Source organism: Arctopsyche grandis, chromosome 2 (genome assembly GCF_051622035.1).
Source record: "Arctopsyche grandis isolate Sample6627 chromosome 2, ASM5162203v2, whole genome shotgun sequence".
In the NCBI taxonomy this organism is placed as follows: Eukaryota; Metazoa; Arthropoda; class Insecta; order Trichoptera; family Hydropsychidae; genus Arctopsyche; species Arctopsyche grandis.
This window is the reverse complement of record NC_135356.1, coordinates 15,399,556-15,425,676: the sequence shown is the minus strand read 5'-3', so window position 1 is coordinate 15,425,676 and position 26,121 is coordinate 15,399,556. Positions and strand designations below refer to the sequence as shown.

Below are 26,121 nucleotides of genomic sequence, written 5' to 3'. Positions count from 1 at the left end.
TATGTAAATGTGATTTTTTTTTCCATAATTGAAATAATATTATATTATATATGTACAATCAAATCAAAATAAAAGAAGTAAATAAATATATTTCACTTTTAAGGTTGATCGTTTTTCAATTTCGCTATACGATTTAAACTGTTTATGTACGTATGAAAATAAATAAAATGTGCTCACAGATAAAAAAAAGCTCCGCAGATTAAATTAAATCTCCTACCTTCTCTGCAACATTAAAAGTTAAAGGTATTTTTTTAAATTAACATGCTTGTATTAATAATATATATATATATATATATATATATATATATATATATATATATATATATATATATATATATATATATATATATATATATGTGTGTGTGAAAATTCACCAGCTGTATGTATGTATGTAGTAGTCTCCATAGCAATAGTTTAAGCGCCATTCATCTACTTCAATATGTTTACATTTAAAATTATTGCACATTATTTAACGAACACTGATATTTACTTTTGATGCCGTTTTGAATTATATTAATTTTTTTTTTAATTTGAATTTACTTTATATAAAAACAAATGAAATTAATTTTTACACGTGAAGGAAAATTTCAACATAAGTAAACAACTAAAACTATTATGAAAAATGCGCACTGAAAACACTTTGAATCACACCACGTATCTAACAGTCACTAGTAACAGGTGCGAATGATGATTTATCTAAATAAAATACACGCATGACGCCCATGAAATACAGATTCACAGTGGATAATATTCAATAACACTTGAGTTGACACTTGAATTGCGATTAATTTTCTTGGAAATATTCAGCTTTATGCGCGATATTTTTAATAATTAATTGAAACGTTATATATTCGCGTACAATTTTTGCCCAATGTGAGCCTCATCCGTGTTTACGTCAACTGAAATTGAATAAAAATAAACAACTGAACTAAAGTTAATAACTTCAAATGCATTCGAAGTGTTATTTATTGAGTCAATTTTCTTGGTTTGATTATATTTGACAAAAAAGCAGCGCAGATTTTATAAAACTGGATCGAGTCGGTTCCAAATCTCCCCGTCATACGTATGTACATATCTAATTGTGAATTTATTGACCTAATTGAAATTTATTTCCATTTGCAGGCAGTCCACCTCCTCGAGTAACATGGTGGCAAGACAACACTCTACTGGATGAATCGTTCGGAGTCATACCCGAGCGAAGAGTTCAAAACTTGCTGAAACTGGAATCATTAGGAAGACAGCATCTCCATGCAGTTCTGATGTGCTTGGCTGGAAACTCAGATCTGAGTCCACCGATTTCCAGTGCGGTCACACTCAATATGAACCGTAAGTCCAAAGCTTAATACTCTTTTTAATTAGTCTAGAGTTTTCCAAACATGCAAAAAACCCTTAAGAGATGCTACCCCGTGATACAGCAGAAGGGGTTTTTTTTTTTGATTTTTAAATGCTTTTTATTAGTACGAAATTATGTTCACAATACATCTCATATATATTTTAATAGCTACTGATCTACTGATCATTTTCTATTTTACAATTCAATTTAATTTGGTTAGTAATCATAGTATTATATTATTCAAATGTTAATCTACAGTATAATAGGAAAAAGAGTTCAAAAACCTATTTACAATTCTTGGAAATGCTCATAATACATCTAATAAATAATATTAATTAAAGACTCTCTAAAGTCAATGACCTAAAGCAGATTGTGTTTAGGTAATCTGTGTTTATACCTGAAGGGTATAGACATTTTGTTGTAATCACCGAGCCTCTTCACAAGTGTGTTAGTATGGTTATTAGTGATTCTGTCATAGAATCTACTGGTTAGTTTGTTAGTAATGTCTGTAACAAACGGAATATTACATATATATGGCATGCAGTTTTTTCAAGTTAGTATATATGGGTGTATTATAAATTATTTTTAGGGATAGGGATAGGGGGTACTAGGTAACTTTTCATCGAAAATTACACAAACTTATGCAACATCCAATATATTTTGCAGTAGGCACGTAGATGACAGAAACCATTTACTTTGATTTTGAGTAATGAGAATACAGACATTACCCCAGATATATTTATCAAATGTTTCCTTAAACAGATTGATAGAAAATGTCTTATCTCGTAGGTAATTTAAAAATTTTCATCAAATATTAAACTATTCTTTGGAACTAGTATTGAATTCGCAATTTACAAAAGCTGCAACGTCTACAACGACGATAAGTTACGTAGTTGTTTCCGTTCCCCGTTTCCCGCGTCGAATTTCATTGTTTGTAATGCTCCCCAATTGTTCCTGTGGGAGTTTGAAATACAACACTGACGTTGTGCAATATGCATTGCAAACAAACTGATTACCCCGAAGCAAAATAAGCAATATATCCGTACACTTGCATAATTAACACGTTGTGGGTTTTTAATGAGTACAATCATAATAGCCCAATGTTATGTTTGCTTGCTTCTGATGTCAGGTTCATATTAAAGTAAATCCTCGCCGACTGCAGAGGTTAGGTTCCTGGAAATTTGCACGAATAATGAGATGAAAATACTAAGTAGTCTTTGCATAACTCATTGTGGAGTTGCAATAAATCTTGAATGCCTCATCTCAGTTTCACAATCCCTCCAAACCAAGAACGCCAATTAGCTGTTTTGCTAAAGATATAATTAAAATGACAAATCTGATTTTAATAATATTCACTTCCATTCATTTTCTAACTATACCTGTTCATTCTGCAATTCTGAGCTTAGTTGTTCTATTTGATGGTCCTTGTTGTGGATATCTACCCCTTGCCCTGCCATTTAAAGTTGTTTTGAGAAAAATTATTTTCTTCTTCTGAATTCCGTTATAAAAAAATGATTATTCAAAGTTTATTTTAGCTGGAAATTATAACGTCTAGCCATAACTTGGCTAGCCAGAATTTTTCGTTTAAGTTTAACCTCATCTATCAACTGCCTTTTAGTGAGGAGACAATCTGCAATGTCATATTTTTCCATTTTTATGTAAATGTCAATCCTGATTGATATTCCATGCTATTCAAAGAACCTTAAAAAGATATTTGACGTACTAGGCCTTAAATCTAGAATTATCTCAAATTCCAATGCATCTCATTTATCTCTTGATTTTTTTGTCAACAAATTACTACTAGTGATGTGTATATAGTTTCCAATCCGAGTATTCGAGTACTCAATACTCGGATATAGTCGACCTTTTTTAGGCTAATCGATAACCAGATATTTCAGCCAAATACTCGGGGTAATATACAGTAATCGATTTTGTACAAAAAGTCATCTAAATAGTTTGTTCAATTTTTTTTGCTCGGATGATTCTAATTCTTCGAAGAATCAATCAATAATTATAATTGAAGAAATATGTCAACGACAAGAACTTCAATTGCAGGAAGAAATACAAGTTGCAATATCATTTATTGAGACTTGCAAAGGTCCAATAAAACAAAATAATATAAAAATTTGGAAACTTTCAAAATAAGACATTCAAGTAAACAAGTGTTGCACATTCTATTTAAAAAAATTTTCATTATTATAAACTAGTTGTTTTACCCGGCTTCGCTTAGTATTTTTAATATAAACAGCTTATGGCGAATCTAATAGTAAATATTCATTTGTTTTTTTTTATTAAATTTATTTGAATCGAAAAAAATATAATAAATTTAACCAAATGAATTGTCGTCATAGAATCTTTGTTTTGTTTACGAAATTCTCAACCAAAAATACTTACATACATACATATGTATATACATACATACTTACATACAAAGTCTCTTTCGAAATTATATATAAGATTATAAATGTAATTATATGAAGTTTTTATTATTTTTTTGGATATATGTATGTATACATATATATTTTTTAATTGAAATAAATTTAATTGAAGGATGATTTTATATTTTTGTTCTGAAATGGAAATATTATAAATTGGATTTTACGATAATTCTATTATTTTTTTAAAACTTCTAATTGTACTCAATTCAGTCGCATTTTTTTTTTAATTAACATTAGTCGAATATAACCGGATACTCGGTTTAATTTTTACTACTCGACACTCGGATGGTTGATGAAGTCGATTATTTGGAAACTATTCATCACTGATGACGAACAATTTGTATACCAACTTACATATAAGGCTTTTCTTCACAAAAAAAAGTATGCATACTGTCATTCAAAGAATAAAAATATTATTTACTGAATGTTTTAGTAATAGTAAAGGTCGCTCAAAAATGTTGTCAATATGATAATTATATGAACAAAAAATTTCATCAAATTACATACCACTCTGATTCAGCCGTAGTATGGCTGGGCACTGCAAGCGCATTCGCATCGTCACATTTAACCGCGAATCGAAAACAAATAAAGCGTCAAAGCCACGAAAAGCCGCCTCGCCCCCGCCTACCAAATCGTCGTGATTTACGCGCCTCGCGTCGCGCGATCTTCACTCGCATTATCATAAAATTCGGATCAAAACGGTTTAAAGCCCCGACCGACGACAGACTAACCGAGAAAATCTAAATATATTTTACGAGGAGGGAGAGAGTGCAATTGGGACCGCAATAAAATTTATTTTGGCGCCCGCTGGAGAAGTGAGACGTAAAACTTGTCGCAATCATTATTGACAGCGCGATAAAGATTTCTAAGAGGGCTAAGAGTTAGGGGTTGGCGATGACGGAAAGCTCGCATCCCCATTCCACGATCTCTCTCTCCCGCCCACCCACCCTCCTCCCCCTGCAAACGACCGACCCAATTGCTTGGCTTTAAAAACAAAGTTATATTTCCTGGTGGATATTGCGTCGGAGCGGTCGTAACGAGCCGTATTTACATTTCCGACGAGTGTACCAAAGCCGACCGACCCTCCACCTCAACCTCCCTGTCGTCTCCCTTACAGGAAACGGTTGGTAATCTTTCTAATTCAACACTCTGTACGTACGTATGTGTTGTTTATGGTGGATTTATATACTTGTAGAAAACAGTAAACAACTAACTTACACTTTTTTTGAACGATGCAACTATCGTTATACATATGTATGTATGTAGTCATAGACTATAAATTCTTGGCTACGAAATATATGGTAGTGACAAATCTTCTAGTTATATAATGCAATTTTGGAATCAAGGTGGTGTTTGAAAAAATGAACTTAAGTACCTTTGTATGTACGTATATGTAAGTCACACATGATGGAAATGTAAATACTTCTCAGTGGACTATTTTATAAAAACCATGGAAACGTGATCAGTGAAATCAGTCAAAATGTTGAGGTAGAATTTTCGCATGATCACAAAACGTATGCGAAATATATGCTAGTATATGTATATACGTATGTTTATATAATTCTTTGACGTATGTATTTTACAAAAATTTCTTAATTTTAAACAAAATAAATAAGTATAGATAAATTGACGAACGTTCATCAATTAAGACAGCTATTAGTCGCCTTGAATTCAAATAGATTGTTTCCTCAATGTAAGAATGTACATTCAAATTCGATTCAGTTTTATATAGAAGGAATTCCTTGCCCAAAAAGGTTGAAAATCTCCGTTATATAGTAAAATAAGTGGGTAGACGCGTTGAAACCCCTAGACAAAATTGAACTAATCTTTGCGCAGAGACCAAAGATGAACGGTGGGGTTTTAACCCGTTGGCCACTCGTGGGGTTAAATAAGTCGCGTGGACCGCAACGCTTTTGAGGTTTTTGCACAAAGCCTATCCCACGAGTGCGCACTTGCCTTGAGGGCAAAGTCTCGTTAAAAATTCAAAACCTGGCCCTGGCGAGATCTGGCGGACGCTCGTTATACTAGATATACATACATACAAACCAAATTAAACTCATGATTCCGATGATATTTTTTTCGTCGCTATTCTGTTTCCTCGTTTTGTTTAAGGGTTCAGCGATCGGGCCTAATCTCCTAGGGGCGTGTATAAAAATATGAAATAGGAAAATTTCGTGATGAATATAACGATTCCCCAGTTAGCGCTTACCCCCTCGGTTAACATGCTTTCGTTATTGCGTCGTGTTCGCGATTTACGACCAATTTCGGTACAACACAGCACTTTTTTTGCGAAGTGTAGTTTGGTGAATAAATAGCTGTGTATTTTCCGCGCAGTGTATTCGCAAATAATACGAATTGATTTTCTATCGAACGATCTGTGAACGATTTGTTGTCGAAACACTTTTTTGATTAAAATTGATATGTACCATAAAGTTGAAATTTTGAATTCTCGCTCCAGTCAAATATTATGCATATATCAGATATTGTTACAATGATGATTTTTCTTCGTAAAATATATGTAAAATCATCAATCCTGTCTTACTGAAACTTTCTCGGTATACTAACTTGTAAAACATGTGAATCAAAAATTATATTTTTATCTTTATATAAAGCTGGATTTGGAATAGTTCTAAATGTAACTTAAGCATATTGATTTCCAACCAAAGTTTGGTTCACGAGGTTCTCAAGCTAGTTTAATGTCATACATACATTCATACGTATGTATGTATATACATATATTAATACTAATAAAATTTCAGTTCATGTGGTTTTCAACTAAAAACGGTACTTCTTTTTTACTTTTTTATTTATACATATGGTGTTTCAAAAATGACAAAAGGCCCAATTTTTAAATAGTAATTTAATTGTAATTTAAGTTTTTTCTACATTTTATTCCCTATACAAGTTTTAATCTTAAAGCTGTCACTTGCCAACATTCGATTTTTACTATTATAGTACACACATATGTATATATACATATATACATATATATTTATTATATGTAGGTATGTATGTATCTAAGAGTATATGAAAGAGCAAATAGCTAATGAGGTTGTATCCGCTGGCCATGTTATACTATCAATTTGGGAATTGTGTTCATTATAAATCATGTAACGTACAAGAAACATTTCAGAAAAAAAAACAGATTTATTACAAAGAAAACATATGTATATTATTTTTGCAAAAAAAATCAACATCTAACTAATGATACCTCCGGGTCCCAAGCCGAAAGGCGATTTTGAATCAGTCTTCAGTCTAAAATCTCCTTTATTTCTAAAAATTGAATTAATCGATATATAAATAAGTCTTTTTACTTTGATATAGAAAAAATTTTAAAAAAGATTAAAATATAGAAATTTTCATACATTCCGTCATATTTATCGCCCATGGTAGCGTATGTCTTTTGGTCTTTATTATAAGCTTGAAATATGTCCGGGGTCCTTAAAGATTCTGCCCAATACATCCAAGATCTTCGGTGACTACAGAAGGATTCTAAAAGTAAAAAAAGAAACATTAGTTATGGCATTTGATACAATTAATTACTCATTTTTGTTCGCGCAAGGTTTTATAATATGTATGTATAATGTATGCACCAAAATATTTGGCATTCAACAAATTTAATTATCCCCAATAACGCACCATAACTCAATTTTCAAAGGCAGAAGTGAATATACCAGTTGCCAATTAAAATTTTATTTTTATGATTAAAAAGTTGGGAAAGAGTAATGAATTTTAAATAATGACAAATCAGATTAAAATTTACAAATTATCTAGAAAATCGGTGAAAAGTATAATGAATTTTTGAAGTGATAGTACGTGTTATGTCGTTATGAATTTGATATCACTTAAAAATAAATAAATGAATGTAAATATTTTCCAAATCAATTCATTTCTTTATGCAGCCATGGAAATATGAACTATTTGGAAAACATTTCAGCATTATCGAGAATTTTCGCTATACCAACGCGAATTACATAGTTTGCGCAAAAGCAACATTTTTACAGTTTCACAACAAATGTTCAGATGTAAAAAAACAAAATTGTGAGAGTATTATTAAGTGAAATATGAGCACAGTTTGTACTTAGCTTACGTCGCTTGCGAACAACGGCAAAAAAAAAATTGTCTCGAACTTTTGCTATTATAATGCACCATTCGTGTCGTCCAAGTTATAATGTACTTGTTTTGTTTTATGCTTCCGTTTGTTTCGTGTACGTGTTGTTGTTGTTGCGTGTTTTTTTTTTATATTTAAAGAGCGAGTAAGTTATTAAGCTTCGCTTTAGGAAACACTGAGTTCATTTAACTGCAGACCCAACCTCATTAAAAAGTAAAGCAATTAATTTGGATACATATTATTTTTTTTTATGTTTCTGCACTGCGATATAGCAACTTAATTTCCTCTATAACGTTCTCACATTCTAACTACGAATGCAAAATTAATATTGCAACAATTTTAGCGATGCTTTGATTCTCTCACCAGTATCGGTAACCGGTACATCAGGGCATCCTGGCTGTAGGTTAGTTCCAGGATTGGGCCAAAATGTGGCCGATCCTATCGATAGCGGATATCCGTATAGATAAGGATTCGTCAATATGGAGTCAACAATGATGGCGTCGGCAGCGTCCAAACGATTCGAAGCAGACAATGGATAAAATCCTGGACCGGCCGGATCCAACGCAGATATCCTAAATGATATTCAAATAGAACATAAAACATTGAACTATTGAATGAATGATTTAATTTAAGAAAATATGTTTTTACAAAATACAATTAAATGATATGAATAGTCTAAAAAGTTATGGATGATTTAAAATTTGCCTTTATTGGTGATGGCCAGAATGATATAGGGATATATTGCATTTGAATATCTGTATTATAATTTTATAAAAAAGCAACAGCTGGATCGTCCTTGAACTAAGCATTTTATAATTTAAAATTATGTGTTACATTACATGTAACGTACATATGTACATACATTACCAAGCTGTGAAGTACGGACGAATTAACAAAACAAAATAAATAACAAAAACGGTCAAGTTAACAATTTGGCTAGTTTCAACAAGATCCAATCTTTGAGTTGGTCGTAAATAGAATATTTGAGAAACTCTTACCACTCCAAAAAATGGTGAGCCGACATAAATTTTCTTCCAAATAGTTATAAAATTATATACATATGATATATATTACATCAAATGTTTCGTAAGCCTTGCAAATTATATACTGTGTTGTACATACATTGAGAGATATGTATATGTAAATAAATTATTACGGAATATATATACATATATAGCATATAAACCAGCAGCATAGACTAGTGGCTACCATATAATGCTTTCGAACAAAGCGGTCACGGTTCGATCCCACCGATTGCTGCTGGCCAGACCTTGGATACGTGACTTCAGATCGATTTGTTAAAAACAGAATTTGCCAATTTACCTGATTTTCATTGAAACGGTTCCTACAAATTAGTATCCCTGTCCTATCTCGCAAAAATTCGAACTATTCAGCATCTTAATTTTTCGCTTATTTCTATAAATGCCACAAATGTATTCATAGATGTCTCTGTCGATGTTGGTCGTATTTTCCTTGTATAATCCGTATAATGTTTGACAATAAATTTCGTGTTAAATATAAAAAATTACTATAATCATGGTTTTGTAATCGATATTTCTTAATCTCCATATATAGTACATTCCCCGCATTGAAGCGATATGTAATGACGAATGTGCATAATTATTTGAATAAAAATATAAAAATAAAAAATATATACATACATACATATATCAATTTTAAAAGTTTATACCTTAACTTTTTAAAGTTTAGATAAGATTTATTATTATTAATAAATCCTTTCTAAGCTTCCACCTATTCCTATGATTCTTTTCATGAATGTCGAATTATTTTATGAAGATTTTAATGATGTGAATCGACGATTTATTCGTTACCTGTTGGGTTTCAGATTGTATGCACTCTGCAGATTTTTGCCTATAAATCCGGACAACTGACCACCCAAAGAGTGTCCCACTAAATGCAGCAGAGACATTTTCAAACCTTTATCCACCATCTGCTTTATTTTAATGGCCAGAGATCTGCCGACCTGTAAAATTGTAAAAGCGTCGCAACTTTAAAACATTTCTCTTGCGCTTTCTGTTTGTTTTCGTCTCGTTTTCTAAATGAAAAATTGATCAATTTAAAGGTCAAAATTACTTTTCTGGTGTTGGCAACTGCTACGGTTAAGTAATCGCCGTCGGACAAATTCGACCAGTCGACTCCGACTAGATTTACATCGCTCTGGACCGCCAAATAGGCGTTCACCATAGTGACCACGCTCGGCTGGACCAAATTTTCCGTATAGCCGTGAATTATGAACACAGTTTTCCGTGAAGTGGAAAAATCTGCGCGATCGACCAAATTCTCTAGCTCCGTCATCGGAAAGTCCACGTAGTTGTTGATGCTATTTCTGAAAATTAAATAATCTTTAAAATATCCTACAATCACATTGTTACATTATTTTCAATTGAAGCGTGCGGCTGAATAAAGATACAACGTTTATGATTTACAAAACTGTTTTTTTATTGATTAATAATACACGTATCATCATCTGCCGATCTGAATTCACAGTTTTTCTGAAATGTAAGTGGAAGGGATTAAAAATGCCTCGTGATTAGGAATGAATTTCTCAGTAGAATAAAGATATATGTGTTGTGTTATTGTTTTATTAAGTGCATTAGTCCTTTTTTATTTGGATCTCCTGTAAAATGTTAAAGTATACCATATATCTTCATGCAACTGCACGCTTCTTATCAAACGTGAAAGGAACATGTGTATTATAAAAGTATTATTAATATGTATGTCTTTAATCTGTCCTTCTATTCAAAATTACTTTGCTCTTCGGTGATCCTAATTGAATTTTCTGTATCGACAAACTGTTCCAAACAACATTTATCTCTTTATTTGCTCAGGCAACAAAATGTTATCAGTGCTCAATTTTGAGTACAAATCAGTCAAAATCTTGAGGTCGAATTTTCTCAAGATCACAATACTTCATATACTGATATATGTACATAGATTACCAAGCTTTAGATCGTCGACTTTAGTGAGTTTTTAATTAATATTTTGTATAAAATGTGTTACGACCATTTATAATAATTGTAAATAGGGCTTTGAGTTTTTTCTCCTCTTATGTTTATAAATTAACGTTAAAATATGATAATACTATAATTACTTAGAAAAAATATATATGTATATAAGAAAAAGGTCAGTAGATTAATAGCTATTAAAAAATGTAGATAAGGTAAAAATTTCAAGATTTTTATCAAAGATATCAACCGTATAAATCAAGGTATGGGTGTAATAGATAAATGAGAGTATTTTTTTACTAAATCTATAAACATTACCGACAAGATTTACTTACCCATTGTAAAATCGAGCAGTCATCTGTTGCAAAATTGCATCATCCCGTTCTTCGAATTCTGGAAAAAAAACTGTGATGAATAATCGTTTCGCTTTAATTAAACTTTCAATTCGTCAACTATGTGTATAACAAAAGAAAACTTTAAGAATGAAAAAAGTAAAAACTTAAACGCAAACTGCCGTCGCGAGCTTTTGGCCGAAATTAAAACTTTTAATAAGAGATAAACGGGTACCTTTTTATGTTCAGAATCTTGAACGGGAAGAGAAAGAAAGGGAAGGTGCGAAGGAGATGACAGGAAGAGGTGGAAGAGGGGGGGGGGGGCAGCATTAAAAGGCGAGCGACGTTAAGTGCATCTGACGGTAATTAGACTGGGAACTTTAGCGTTAATGAGCTCATACCTGTCTGGAAACTGATTAAGCACCTGCGAGATTATTCACTGAATACACGAGAGCACTACGGGAAATTGTTTTCGAGCGACTTGAGCCAAACACGAGGCGACAATTAACCGGAGGGGGTCGGATCGGGTCTTTTCGTTACACCTCCCCTTTGCCACCCTAACTAATTCCAACCGAGAGTAATCTTCGGTATAAACAGTTTCATAGACTGTAATCGCAATGAACTTCCTTGTGTGAATGTATTTACATACATATACATACAAATTTGCCTGCGTGTGTGAACGATTAAGACGCTTTCACGCCATTGTGTAGTGGAAAATGCGAACGTGACACTGCGAATAATAGAATTGTACCCGTTGATTACAAATATCAATTTAATATATTATTTGAATCAACGAAAAGTTTGTCCAGTAGGCTTGACTTAGAAGACTTGCTCAATTTCAGTTAACATTCTGATATTAATGAACATATTATCATATTATAGAGTCACTTTGACATGACCGAGAACTACACCACATATGCTGTCAAATGCCGGAATCCTATATTTAAACAAGACAAAAGTTCTACATCCAGTTGTCGGATTTTGTTTAATTTTTTTCTATAACAAAAAAACCTCATTTCTCTAGATTAAAGTACCACGTAAAAAAGTTTCAGTCTGATCCATTGATCGGTTTGGAAGATATTTGATTCCAAAAGCTTAAAAAATAGGACACCTAAAAGGGGGGGGGGTACCATTTCCAGTCAACTTAAGAATTTGAAAAAAATTCACGTCTTATCGATAAGAATTTCGGTGACCGATACAAGTCATTTTGATAGGACTAATAGTGTTCAAAAAATCCCCAAAATACACACACATACACATTTTTTTTCTACATTATGAAAACGTGATCAGTGATCGATTATGAGTTTGAATCAGTCAAAATCTTAAATTAGAATTTTTGCATGATCATAAAATTTCATCTGTTGTTGTTGAGTACGTTTTTTATTAACATTTATTAGTAAGCCAGACGCGATCCAAGAAAATCGCTTTAAATCACAATTAAAGCGAAAACGCCTAGTCTAAAAATAACTAGTTGACCTTGCAACTATTATATAATTTAAGCAAGGTCAACTAGCTATTAAAGAAAACTGCACTACGATAAAATTCATGCTCGCTTACATTACCGCCGTTTATGAAAATTAGGCATGAACTTATGCAAAATTCAATGCAATAAAAAATACAAAAATAAGTTGCATGACTCGCTTTACAAACATTTATTTTTTTATTTTTTTCTGGAATACGTTCGACCGTGGAGCAATTTTATCGTGGTGCAGTTTTCTTTAACGCGTCCCTCAGGACCGGGATAAATCGTCTCTAACGACGGGGTACACGAGCCGAGTTTTTAAAAAGTGCATCCCGCCAGAACAACGACCACATTACGGGTCGCACTCGATAAATTTTGTCGATGAAATATGACGAGGGATGCGCAAGAATTCTGCAGCGATGGGAAAAATCTGGTTAAAAACTTGAATGGAAGTACTGCATTATGCACTCGAGCGTGTCGTGCGCAATCCGCATCTAGAAAATCGCATTTTACTTATTGCATCAGTTTTATTTTAACGCAATACATCATGCATTACGTTGAAACTGATCATTTTGGCCTCCTTACTTTTCGTAAAATTCGTAATGTTTTTCGAAACTTTTTCTATTCAAACTAAAGCTACATATATGCCTAAAGTGGCTCTCAATTACTTTTATTTTCAAAATAATCACAGGAACATGAAAAAAATGGCAATTTTCTGTAAAAAAACGCTTCCCCCATACAAACACCCATTGTAAGCGTAGCGCACTTTTGTATGGGTACTCTCGAGTGAAGCGGCAACTTTGAATTCTCGTTAATTAGTCAAAATTGATACTGATTGTTTATTTTTTTTTAATTGTAAAGATACAAACTATTCTCGAAAAAGAGAAAAATAGATTCTTTTTCGAAATTTTTATCGAGATATATCGATTAGTTATAGCCACAAGACATTGTATAAAATCAATGTACATATATATACATATCTATTGTTCGATATTTTAATTAAATGTTCAGTTGGTTCGTCTTAATTAAGACATATGAAGTTTTATTGTGCATAATGAAATGATTTTTGGAGCCCATAACACGTGAGTGATTTTTCCAATTTATAGAATGAACATTTTGATGAAAATCTTTAGTATTCAAATGTATAGTTACTGACCAATTTTAATTATTTCAGCATAGGTACATATAATTAAATGATTCTGTGCAGAAATCAGTGATAATCCTTTCACCGCCATTGTCATCAAATTTGAAAATTAAGAACCGTTCTTACAATCAAAGCCATCGATAGTGCCTACTATGATAGAAGGGTATAATCAACTGATTAAAACAATAGGAGGATAAGAAAATTTATATTAGAAACGTTTGTGGAAATATTTAAAATTAGAAAATTGTGGAAATAGGCATGTCACGCCATTTGTACAATCATAATACATATATATGTATATAGTTATACAGATGTATAAAAATTAATAAATTACATATTAAGCGTTTCACACAAGTGAGATATGGTATTGAGGTCTTGAATATATAATATTTACATGTTTCTCCAGTTATTTTTATGAAAAAATCAACATTTTATTCGTACATACTGGGTCTTTCAATTAAGCCGATAATAATAATAAGTAATCAAACGGCAAGGTCGAAAAGGATCGTTAATTGATTACGAAAGAGGCTGTCTCGTGGCAGGTTTTTTTAAAAAAGTTTCCTTATTGCCGATATTCTCGAGATTGGTTTAATTTTAAATGCAAAATTTCCCACTCTCCCCGAGACAATTAATGCGGCGAAATAATTGTCCCGTAATTTTGAGCTAAACTCCCGCCCAAGAGAAGATTACCGCCAACTAAGAAATTGCTTTTCATTTAGTCTGTAGGCCCGAGGCCTCAAATCAGGAAGTCGAGAACATATTCTTAATTTCCTCAGCTCATCCTGTTGAATTACAATCTCATACGATTTTTCTTACATAATTCTACACACGCTATGCATGCTTCGCATATTATCATGTTATTAAATATCCGAAGCACATTTTAATTTTAGATTTTTAACCTGATTTACAGACTTATTGTATGGCTTTAATAATGCATTCAATGCCTTATTAAAGCCTTATAAAACAAACCAACATGTACATGTAAGTCATTTTTTATTTCAATTTCGTGAATCTCTTTTGAATCAGTAGATACATTGGAGTTCGTTAAATATAATGATTTGTAAATAACAATAAAATGTTAAGTTTTCTGTTATAAAATTCGTGAAATTGCGAATGCTAAAAAGTTACTCGTTTGGGTTTCAAATACTTTGGGAAAAAATTATTATATGGTCACTAGTGTTGTGCCCATTGATATTTCAACTGGTGGTTTCACAAATGGAATTAATACATGAATTAAAATAAATTTAAATGTATAATAATAATAATAAACTCGGGTGTGACCAACCCATGACTTTACTATGTATTTGAGGAATATAAGAAGGTTACAAAACAAAATTCGATATTGAACCGTACAAACAGATTATGAAATACTAATAACTATGACAGCATTTTCGACACAAATTGAGCGCAAGTGTATGGAAACTTGCACAAGACAAAAGTTCTACTTCCGGTTGTCAGATTTTGTTTTATTACTTAAAATCACTATCAGTATTATACTCATTAAATATCAAGAAAATAAAAATAATTTAAAAGGTCAAAATATTGCTTTAAAAAAAAATAATACTTCCGGTTTACGACTTCTGACCAAAACCTTATCAGGTCTAAGTTAGTACATTAAGAATACAAATATAAATTTTCAACTTGATACATTCACGAGTGTGGACAGAGTAGTGACTACAACATTTTTGACCTTTCTAAGAGGAAAAAATTTCACTTCCGGTTCATTAAATTTATTGATTTTTTTTTTATTTTTACTTAAAATCACTATCTTTATTATACAAAATAAATATCAAGAAGATTAAAACAGTTTAAAAGGTCAAAATAAAATAATTAAAAAATAATGAAAAATTGTTTTAAAAAAAAATACTACTTTCGGTTTATGAATTCTAACCAAAACCTTAGCAGCTCTAAGTAAGTACATAAAGAATAGAAATATAAATTTTCAGCTTAATAAGTTCAGGGGTGTGGACAGAGTAGTGGGCACAACATTTTTGACCTTTATAAGAGGAAGAAATTCCACTTCCGGTTTATAAAATTTAATGATTTTTTTATTTTCATCACATTGATACAAGAAGTATACTTGAATTTTTTCGAGATGAGTACACGTGTTTAAAGGGTCGAAAAAAATAGTGGAAGAAAAATCGAACAAGAGTAAACTGCCACTTCCGCTTGAAGGATGCTTACCAAATCTTATACATAACTTGTTATTGCACTTAAACTTCTAGATATGAAATTTCAGTTCAATAAACCAAAAGGTTTCTGAGAAAAACATAAAAAACTTTGATTATCTAGAATAAAAGTACTACTTCCGGTTCAGATAAAAATATTCAAAAACTATAGGGCTATAAAGATTATTATTTCTATCATAGGTAAAAAAATTTCAGTCCGATTCAGTTAGTGGTTTAGGAGATAATTGAATTCAAACACTTAAAAAAAAGAGGACACCTATAAGGGGAGGTACCATTTCCGGTCAACTTAAAAATTTGATAAAAATTTACGTCATGTCGATAAAAATTCAGTAACCGATACTAAATTTCAGTTCGATAGGACTAACGGTGTTCAAAAAATCCCCAAAATACACAGACACACAGACACACACAGACACACACAGACACACACAAACACACACAGACACACACACAGACACACACACAGACACACACACAGACACACACAGACACACACACACACACACACACACACACACACACATTTTTTCTAGATCATGCCCTAGAAAAAATGATTTTCTAGATTTGCCCTTTAATGGTGTCATATAAAAAACATACTGACAAAATGCAAGTCGATTCCATTAGGCAAACCTCAATATTTACATATTATTGCGGTATAGGTTGATACATATTTATTTCAATGAATTAAATATTTAATTCCAATTCATATATACACAATCGTTTAATTTCCGAAATTGTAATAAATACAGTTTCGCACTATTAGCACGCAATGAATAAATATATGTACATACAAAACGTTTGATAATAAAATTTGACCGAAAATTTGCAATATTTGTAAATTAAATATTGGAACGTCAACACGGACTATTGTGATGGATGAGCCGTGCGGAAAATTTCAATATTGTTATTTTCAGCGAACCCCTCACTCGACCATATCAGTATCAATAGTGTTACATACACATTATATACATATGTATGTTTGTATGTAGCAGCCGTTCGTAAAATGAGGTACGTGAAAAGAATCTGTTAAGCCTTAATATCAATAATACACTGGATGCAAAAAAAACTGTACCTACTCATTTATATCATATGTATGTATGTATCGTTGGGTACAAGAAAAGATAGTCGAATATTCTAAAAATGACATGTTCATTATCTTGATTTTATTATTTGTTATCTGGACTATTTATTCTGAACTATTTTCCGATATAATTCAGTAGTGCTATCTTTAAAATGTGATTGTGCAAGATCGAACAAGAAATGATACTAAATTACGTTTGATATCTATAGGCATATATTATTAGTGAGGTTAACGTTTTTTCCTGTATCAAAAATCTGTAATTTGAGAATAAAAATGATTATAAAAAAAAATGGTTATAGTTGCAATGTGGCAACGAAGGATTAATGTTTATCATGTTTTATAGTTTAAAGACGTGACTTTTGTCAAATTTCCCATAAGAAGAACATACCTTTAGAAGAAGATTCATGGTAATTTTTTTGTACATGTAATCAATGTAATATATGTACATGTAATATATGTTTACCATATATACATATGTACATACATACATATGTATATGCACTGCAGATCGATGCAAACCTTTACATAGAAGAGGTCACTTAGAAGCTACATATCTATCCACACTTACTTTTGTAATTATACGATGGTAAAAAAATAATTAACGGTAGTATCTTTATTTTTTTGTTGTTTGCTATTATAACTCTAGTCACTAGAGTCTAGTGTGTATTTATCCCGTTATATACGTTAAAATGTATCTAGAAATGTCGGAAACTTTAATTAAATCATGTTAAATTGACAAAATGTGTTTTTCACATGGCAAATTGTGGGTTTTCAAAGAATTTCACAAACAATACAGCATCCTAAGATGTTCAAACACTTTTCAAAAACTGGTTTTTGCTCTTTGGAATGATATATAACTTATCTACATAAGTATTACGCCAACTTTTATAAATCTAATACAAAGATCGTTTACACAAACACACCGGCAGAACAAATCCCAATAATTATGAAAATATAAAAATATTTTTTCCGTGATAAATAAATCAATGGAAATAGAGCAAATATAATAAACTATGTATAAAAAAAATACAAAATTTATACTCAGAACATAAAATACAATCAATTAATCAGTAAAAGTATCAACTTTCAATATGATTTAAGATAACGGTACCGTTCAATGTCACGACCCAATTATATTACAGCTAATTGTATTTGTATTTGTTACATAAAGTATTTGTTTTCAACATTAATTCTGAATAATTCCAAATATCAAACAATTTATAATTTATAAATTTCAATTTATTTCAATAGCAATTTCAATATAACATTTTAATTAACAAGCAGTCTAAAGACCAAAGCAATCAAAACGTAGCGAAATTCTGAAACATTTCATTGGCACGATTTGCAATGACGTAACTTCTAATCAACCCTTTCCTTCCCATTGATAAATGATAGAGTTAACCCCTCCAAATCAATTCCCTTACCTTCTTATCCTTTCTTTAACGCCAATCACTTTTGTGTGGACTGTTACATTATGCATAGGCAGAAAGAGAGAACTCTTGAGTAATTGTTTCACATTCAACCCTTTCGCGACGGATTTCAAACGAAGCCCAAATCCCGACACATACATACATACGTACTCAATATTCAATCCCCATTTATTATAACACCCACAGGTTGTAACATCGAACACGATATTGTGGCACGAAAGCCTGTCTGTGCTTTTGAAGGTTGTGCAACACGCATTGTATAATCTTCAAAGCATATGTATTAACTCGAACGACGTGGTATTGTGCGATGGTTATCTCAAATACGCTATGCCAGATTTGAACAACAAAGACTCTCCGATAATCTCCCCGTGGTTTCCAAATGTAAAGGAGACCACTTCATTTCCAGGTGGCAGCAGAGATCGGACTCATTTGAAGTTCATTCCATCGAATGAACCATGTAAATATTCGAGTTTTGATGCGGCAATTGCGATTTGTAATCGGACACTTATAATATGACGACATTTCCGCAAGATATCTATTATTCGCAGAATAATAGATATCTTGCGGAAATCACATTTTTATAATTTTGTGTTTTTCAACAGTGTTTAAGTTTATGGAAAGCCATAAAACACATTTTCAGAAATAAATCAAATTTTCTTTGAAATAAAAATCATATCCTTCAAAGGACTGACTATCAGAAAATACATAACTAAATTTTCGAATTTATCAATTTGAAATTTAATTACCCTGGTAAATTCTGTAAACGTTAATTCTGAGGGGAAACGTTAAAGTTGTTGGCAAACTAATTGGGTATAGTTATTGGCCACTTCAACTAAACACTTATGGTGGTCTTGAAAAGGAATTGATACACGAACTAAAATAAAGATATATGTTAGATATAAATAAAATGTATACAGTTTTTGAAAAAATCTGGGAAATTCCTAATTGCAACGTGTTTATTCGACATTGCATAAGCATGCAAATTCATACATACATATATTTCACTCCCACAGAATATACGAAACAGACATTTCACGACCCAATTCTAGCATGACCACTCGTGTCTGTATTTAAATACATATAAGAAACAATCGAACGATATACATAATTACATATATAAAGCTTAGGCGACTTATTTACGTTCGGTGAAATAATAGGCGATTATATGGGGGAATGAACCTTATTCGCATCGAGGGGATCACAATAAAATAGCTAGACTCACTCGATAAATTCGCCGAAACGTGGCCAACGCACGCAAACGCCGACAACAACAGCACGACAAGAATTCGCCTCATTTCCAATAAATCTTAACAGTTTCCCTACACACTGTCGAACAACTCTCCGAACCACTTGAACGAACGTCCATTATCTCTAATGTACATAATTTATAGGTGTCCGTTATCTCAACTATGGCGCTATCGAATCAAAATCATTATTATATTTATGTATATCTATATATATAACAAAATTTTCACTGACGATTGTTTTTGTATTCGATAAACATCGGACACGCAAATTTATTGCATAACCGTTCGAATTCGAATTATCACAACATGATGACCGCAAATGTTAGCACGGTGACGTTAGAAAACCGACACGTGATAATTCCCTGCTATCATCGGCTGTTCAGCGATCGGCGATTTAGATTTAAAATTGTGTAAAAACCCGATGACTCCCATTGGATTCGCAATTATTAATTACCGGACCAAATTAAAGACTAAGCTCGCGTTTTGCCCGGTTATTATTCAAATGTGTGCAATTTTGGCGGAAATTCCACGTTGCGTAATTTTTTATGTCACGTATGTATATACATGTGTACGTTTACCAATTTACTGTGATTTTCGTTTACCGTTAATCCAACAATTTTAATACAAATTACCGGTTTACCGGTAAATTACCGAATTTATCTCAAAAATAAATTCTTTTTTTGTAAGAAAACGCTTATAAACATTATTTACTGTATCATTGTATACGAAGATACGTATATTATCCAAAAAAAAGGAATGAGTGGTAGTGAATCAAATCAAAAATTATATACATTTTTTATTCATCGTTTATTTTATTTTTCGTTTCGAGTATTTTTTCAATTTTATTTCATTTCATCAAAAAGACATTTTCTTTCTATATTTTTTTCTTCTGGATATGTTCTTTTCCCAAACTGACCTCAGTTTTATTTCTAATAGCTAATTTAAGCCTTTCTTTTATTAATCACACACATTTATTCGTAGATGGAACAAGTGCAATATTATAATCGGAATTTGAAACTGATTTACTATTTGCATATCTCTCTTGCGAATCTGTTATGTGCATGTATAACTACTATAAAATAAAATAATTGAAAATTTTTAACTTAGTTTTTGACACCAAATTTAAGATAATCAATGAGAAACTTGGGTCAATAGAGCGAGCAGTGGATAGATATGAGATGGGATAATGGTAAGGGTATCGGGAAGGGATAGAAATACGAAAATCCTTTAGTATCAAACCGCTAACCCTTTTCATTGAGGGATCTCAATTATACTGGCTGGGGCGTATTCTACAAATTAATGATAGAAGAACAATTTAACTTTTAGTCCTCCCACGAGATAAATTTACTATTTTTCCATTATGTTAATGTACAATGTTGTAATTTCCGTATTAAATTCTAGCTTTGTTTGCTCCATATATTATATGTATGTACATACAACTAATTCAATTCATTAATAATATAATTTTAAAATGAACTCATTGTTAAATTCATCGCATGTATATACATATTATACATATATACATATGTAAATATGTACATATTTACAAACGTTTGTTTCTATGTACATATATGAAATATTTTCAATATTATGTTTGGCGTTCTTTTTACGTAATAATAATAAATTCATCTTATTACAATTTCCTTTCTTATAAAAAAAAGTAAGCAAAATAAAATTATACAAATATACAAACATTATATGAATTTTAGACATGTCTTCTATTGTTGCGCGTCGTTATGCATATAAATTATTTTACAATAACATATAATACTACGTAACTTGTTGTCAATCATTTGGGCAATTAACAATCTATTTTTGAACCTTCCAATTAATACAATACTTTTTCTAAAGTATCAGTATTGAAAAGTCATTGCAATTGTGTGTATGTATGTATGTATAATCAGTAGTTTGTATTATCAAATTATATATGTATGTATGTATGTATATACAAAATATCAATTGATAAAGTATTGCCTTCTGAGAATTATCTACCTTGAATCTCTACGAATATTAATACTATTTATAATACTAATTGGTTTATATCTCTTTAGGCAACCTTGAAATCCTATATAAGTATCACATCCTCTCTATTTATGCAGATAAGTGGTCCCTAAATAGTTTGTAATTCAAATTCTATTCGAAATGGAAAAATTTTATTGAATTTTCCAAAGAATCGACTATTCTTTTAAACCATATATCTATATGTACTATAGCAAATTAATATAAATTATTTTACATTTTATTTTATTTTATAATTCAAATCATTGTTTATTCATTATATCAAATTTATTACAGTTTCCTAGAAAACAACGATACTCAGCAAATATGCATTGTGATAAAGTAACTCTCCTCAAATCCATTATGAAAAATACTCATAAAATACATTACAGTTATCAGAACAACCTTTTACTTTGAATCCGTTGTTTTACATTAAATAAATTTGTAATAAATATGTTGTTAAAATTTCGTCCGAAGTTTGAACAACATTATTTTGTAATTAAGTTTATAACAACACAATTATAATTTATTTTGTGCCAGTCGAAAATTTACCTTACAAAATTGACACGCTAAAAAAACCTAATATTTAATAAAAATATCAATGACATCAAAGCGTGAATTTCATCCGTTCATTCGAAAAATCTTTTTTCACTATAAGTTCAAAATTTTCGCAAGAACAATTCAACTTTCCTCATTAAATCCTGCCCAGCTACTAAAACTCCTTCATCTTGAGGAGCCCCATATGTATGCCAAGTTGATTCTGATAAACAAATTACAAATTAAACTTCGTGAAATATTAATGCAACATACATAAATACTTTTCAATTCGAATAAAAAATGTCGCCAGATTCGTACATATGTACGTACTATAGCAGTTTTTAGTTCTCGTTTGAGACGGGTTGAGTTGGCAACGCCTCAAACTGCTCCCTCCCTTCTGATATGAAATTTATTCAGCAGATTCTACCTCGCCCCCTTGTGAAACTTCAATTTTAAGGTTCGATTGATGACGCCGAGACCACTGTATTATTCACCCGCCTTTATTGCGGTGCTCCATCTCCCGGTCTCTGTATATTTTTCATAAATTTATTTGACGAAGAAACACACACAGAAAAACAAACTATCAGAGCCTATTCTGTGGCGTATACATATACTGGAGGTACACTATTTCCCTTTTTATGCTAAGACGCCATAACTGACAGCGAGATAGACAAACCTTTCAGATTCATCGTGAAATATTGAGACGTCCCGCATGAATAAGTGACGCGGAATATACTCGACGAATCTCATTCCCTGCCACAAAGATCGATTTAAATTTTGAATACATCAATTTTGATCGAATCGCAATGCACTTGATAATCTGCTGTACAACTTGACACCAGAACGCAAATTTCACACATATAAAGAGATACATTTTTCTTTGACTACGTGAGTGGTAGTATGATATGGTAGTAGTAACTTATCACGATATGAATCATCTTACAAATATTAACAACTGGTGTTGTACCCGATGAAAAATCATCACATGGGTGTTGGCATATTATGTTATTAAATTAAAAGAAATATGTAGGTTCTGTGTTCGATCCGCACGCGGTCGAATTTTTTTCAAATACCTTTTAAATATATTTAATTTAATATTTATAATTAATTTTAAAAAAAATACCTACCTTGCAACAGGTAAACAATTTAAAACACCAATAGAATAATTAATTAATTAAATAAATTTTCAATAGATGGCGGTAAGCGCGGACTTTCCGCCGTCTATTTTTCTAGAGGAAACATTGGCAACAACAGTATAAATATATATGTATATATATATATATATATATATATATATATATATATATATATATATATATATATTTTTTTTTTTTTCTTTTGTTATTATATTCGTATACGTTTTGGCAGTGGTTTAGTTTAGGTTAGTGGTTTTTATGTTGAATCGAAATGACTATTATAGTGCGGTGGGCGTTATCTCAGACAGACACACAGACACACATAAAAACGATATTATAGATATGATGATACGGAATAGATAAATGCGCTTTGTGGTTTAAAATTTCATTTCAATATGATTGATATCAAATATATACATATATGTACATACGTACATATAATGAATAGATAAATGTTATTTCATTACAGTTTCAAATTTCATTGATTCAAAGAATCACATCATCCTTAAATGTGATAAATTTTATAGTTTTGGTTGTCTATGTGTGATTTTATTTCATTGTAATTTGAATTTAAAATTAATTTGATAATAAAATCAAAGATCACACGTTTTGTGATTTTGACATATACTTTTAAAGTTGCCCATCAGAAAACTAGTACAAAATATCTGATAAATTAAGGATATTGCAGTTTTCAATCAAACAATTTCATATAGGCAACAATTTCGTTGTCGATTTAGTCCACTTTTTGGATCTCTAAAAATGCCCCTGGTAAATTTAATAATCCAATCAATTCCACTAAGAGTACACAACCACCATCATAAAGTTTCCCTCTTTGAAACAATATATACATATATGTGTGTACATAGCAGACAAAAAAAGCAAACGACTACCCCCTCATTATATGAGCCATTATATCTACGTCAATATGTGATAACTACGAATCTCATACTTCATGAAATGAAATACCAACAATCTACATAAAATGTGTATACTCAGCAAACCATAATTAGCATAAAATTATATTATATTATCAAAGCGTTAAAAAAATAAACACATTCTACGTTGAAATAAAACGGTCCACAAAATTACTACTGACAGACAAAATATCAAATATTGAACTTTTGGTAAAAAAATATTAAAAAAAAACATACGAGTATATGTATGTAAGTCTTTTACATTTGTCCAATCAAAAATATACTGATCTAGTTGAGGGATTGCAGTATGAGATCGTTAATATGATCTCACATTTAATTGTTCATATTTCATTTATATTCTACATACATACTTTACATTATTTTCATGCTTTTTTTTGTTTATATTTTTGTATCCTTTAACTTATTTTTAGAGTATATATGTTTAGCTATATGTAGTGACGCCCTGGAGTATATCTGTAATATTACTATGTCCTAACTGTATTAAATAAATAAATAAATATGTACATATGTATACCTTCGAAGTACATATTGTGATTGTTCGAAAATTCAAACTCGAGATGTCGATCATTGATCACATTTTGTTGTTTTTTTTTACTAGCTTTTTATAAGCTTCACTCTATTAGTTCAGTGACATTCCCAACCATCAAAAATTTGTGATCTGATTTTGAAGCACTTCCGCTCTTTATGACGCTTTGATATCTTCCCAACATACGGGGGCTATCTAAAATTCAGGTAAACTAATATCTCCGACATGAAACTAGAGGAGTTTAATCATTAACGAACTCATTAAAATTTACATCGGAATCTTGTGTCAAATCGAAGTGATGACAGCTCGCTATCAATTCGGGTCTATCTAACGCCCCTACACACGTCACAGACTAAACAATTAACCAGTTATAACAGTCACTTTTTTGACTCTCATTTATTTAGTTTTAAGACAAATCAAAAATTTTAACCGATAGAAATATGTATGTATGTACATATCTACATTACTGAGTGAATAACCCAGTATGTATGTACCAAATGATACGTACACTAATCAAGTTCCTATTTTAAAGCCGTATAGTATTATATATTCATCTCGGTGTTTCGCTCTCATAATTGAACACTCTGTATATAAAGGCAAATGAAATTCTTATTTTTTATTTTAACGATAATATCCGAGGAGCTTTCTAGTGAAGCTGTCACGCCTTCTGGAGTGCGGCTTTAATGCTCGGCGACTTTTTCTCAGTGGCCGGTTTCCGTCAGGCAAAATTGTCAATTTGGGCCTTTATTTTTAATTTCGCACCCTACCTCACACCCCCTCGTAAGTCCATTAGGACGAGAGCGTAGCGCGTGCCAGCACCCCTTTAATCTAATTTCAGTTTGCCCCTTTGGACTCGTCCTTATTATTCAAAACGCGTTCGGAGCAGCTCGCTCGTACAATATTCGCGCGTTTAGTCAGTTTTCGACGCGCGAAATTGCGACGTCCAGTCGAACACGTCTAAATAAAGTTAAAGCCTTGTGGAGCCTTAAAGCCTGCTTCAATTTGTATGAGTGTGATAATTTCGAGAAATGGATATACACATGGGAAATTCTGTTCATTAGCATTCAAACGAAAATTAATACGCTGTGGGATTTTATCAGTCCGAATGCAAAATTGTCGCACGTGCATTTTAGAATCCACTTTATTTCAACATTCAAAATTTTTATTTTCTAACTTATGTAAATGCTTCCACTATCCGCAACCTATTGCAGCGGTTTTAATGTGATATTTTTCTTGATTTCATTCTTTCCATTTTA

The 26,121-nt window shown here is 31.4% G+C and overlaps 2 protein-coding genes across 2 annotated transcripts in view; one reads left to right on the top strand and one right to left on the bottom strand.

Moving 5' to 3' along the window:
- The window catches only part of LOC143922288 (neural cell adhesion molecule 2-like), a 232,890-nt gene that overhangs the window by 78,376 nt on the left and 128,393 nt on the right, over window positions 1-26,121 (top strand). Inside the window, exon 5 of the mRNA XM_077445513.1 lies at window positions 1,127-1,326. Coding sequence (XP_077301639.1) covers window positions 1,127-1,326 — 200 coding nt within the window. The remainder of the gene's footprint in view (window positions 1-1,126; window positions 1,327-26,121) is intronic.
- Window positions 6,894-19,917, bottom strand: LOC143922989 (lipase member H-like). Its single transcript, XM_077446465.1, has 7 exons — window positions 19,709-19,917; window positions 11,184-11,241; window positions 9,977-10,229; window positions 9,715-9,866; window positions 8,246-8,454; window positions 7,137-7,263; window positions 6,894-7,044 (listed from the first exon to the last, which is right to left on the bottom strand). Exons 1-7 carry the CDS (start codon window positions 19,779-19,781, stop codon window positions 6,969-6,971), a joined length of 948 nt encoding a protein of 315 aa, XP_077302591.1. The 5' UTR covers window positions 19,782-19,917; the 3' UTR covers window positions 6,894-6,968.

What these genes read in the sequence shown, in the direction of transcription:
- LOC143922989 (XM_077446465.1), bottom strand. Translation starts at nt 19,781, where the DNA reads ATGAGGCGAATTCTTGTCGTGCTGTTGTTGTCGGCGTTTGCGTGCGTT. An exon ending in CAGTTGCCAACACCAGAAAA is followed by an intron (nt 9,867 to 9,976) that starts GTAATTTTGACC and finishes ACAATTTTACAG; the next exon opens with GTCGGCAGATCTCTGGCCAT. An exon ending in TGTACCGGTTACCGATACTG is followed by an intron (nt 7,264 to 8,245) that starts GTGAGAGAATCA and finishes TTTTACTTTTAG; the next exon opens with AATCCTTCTGTAGTCACCGA.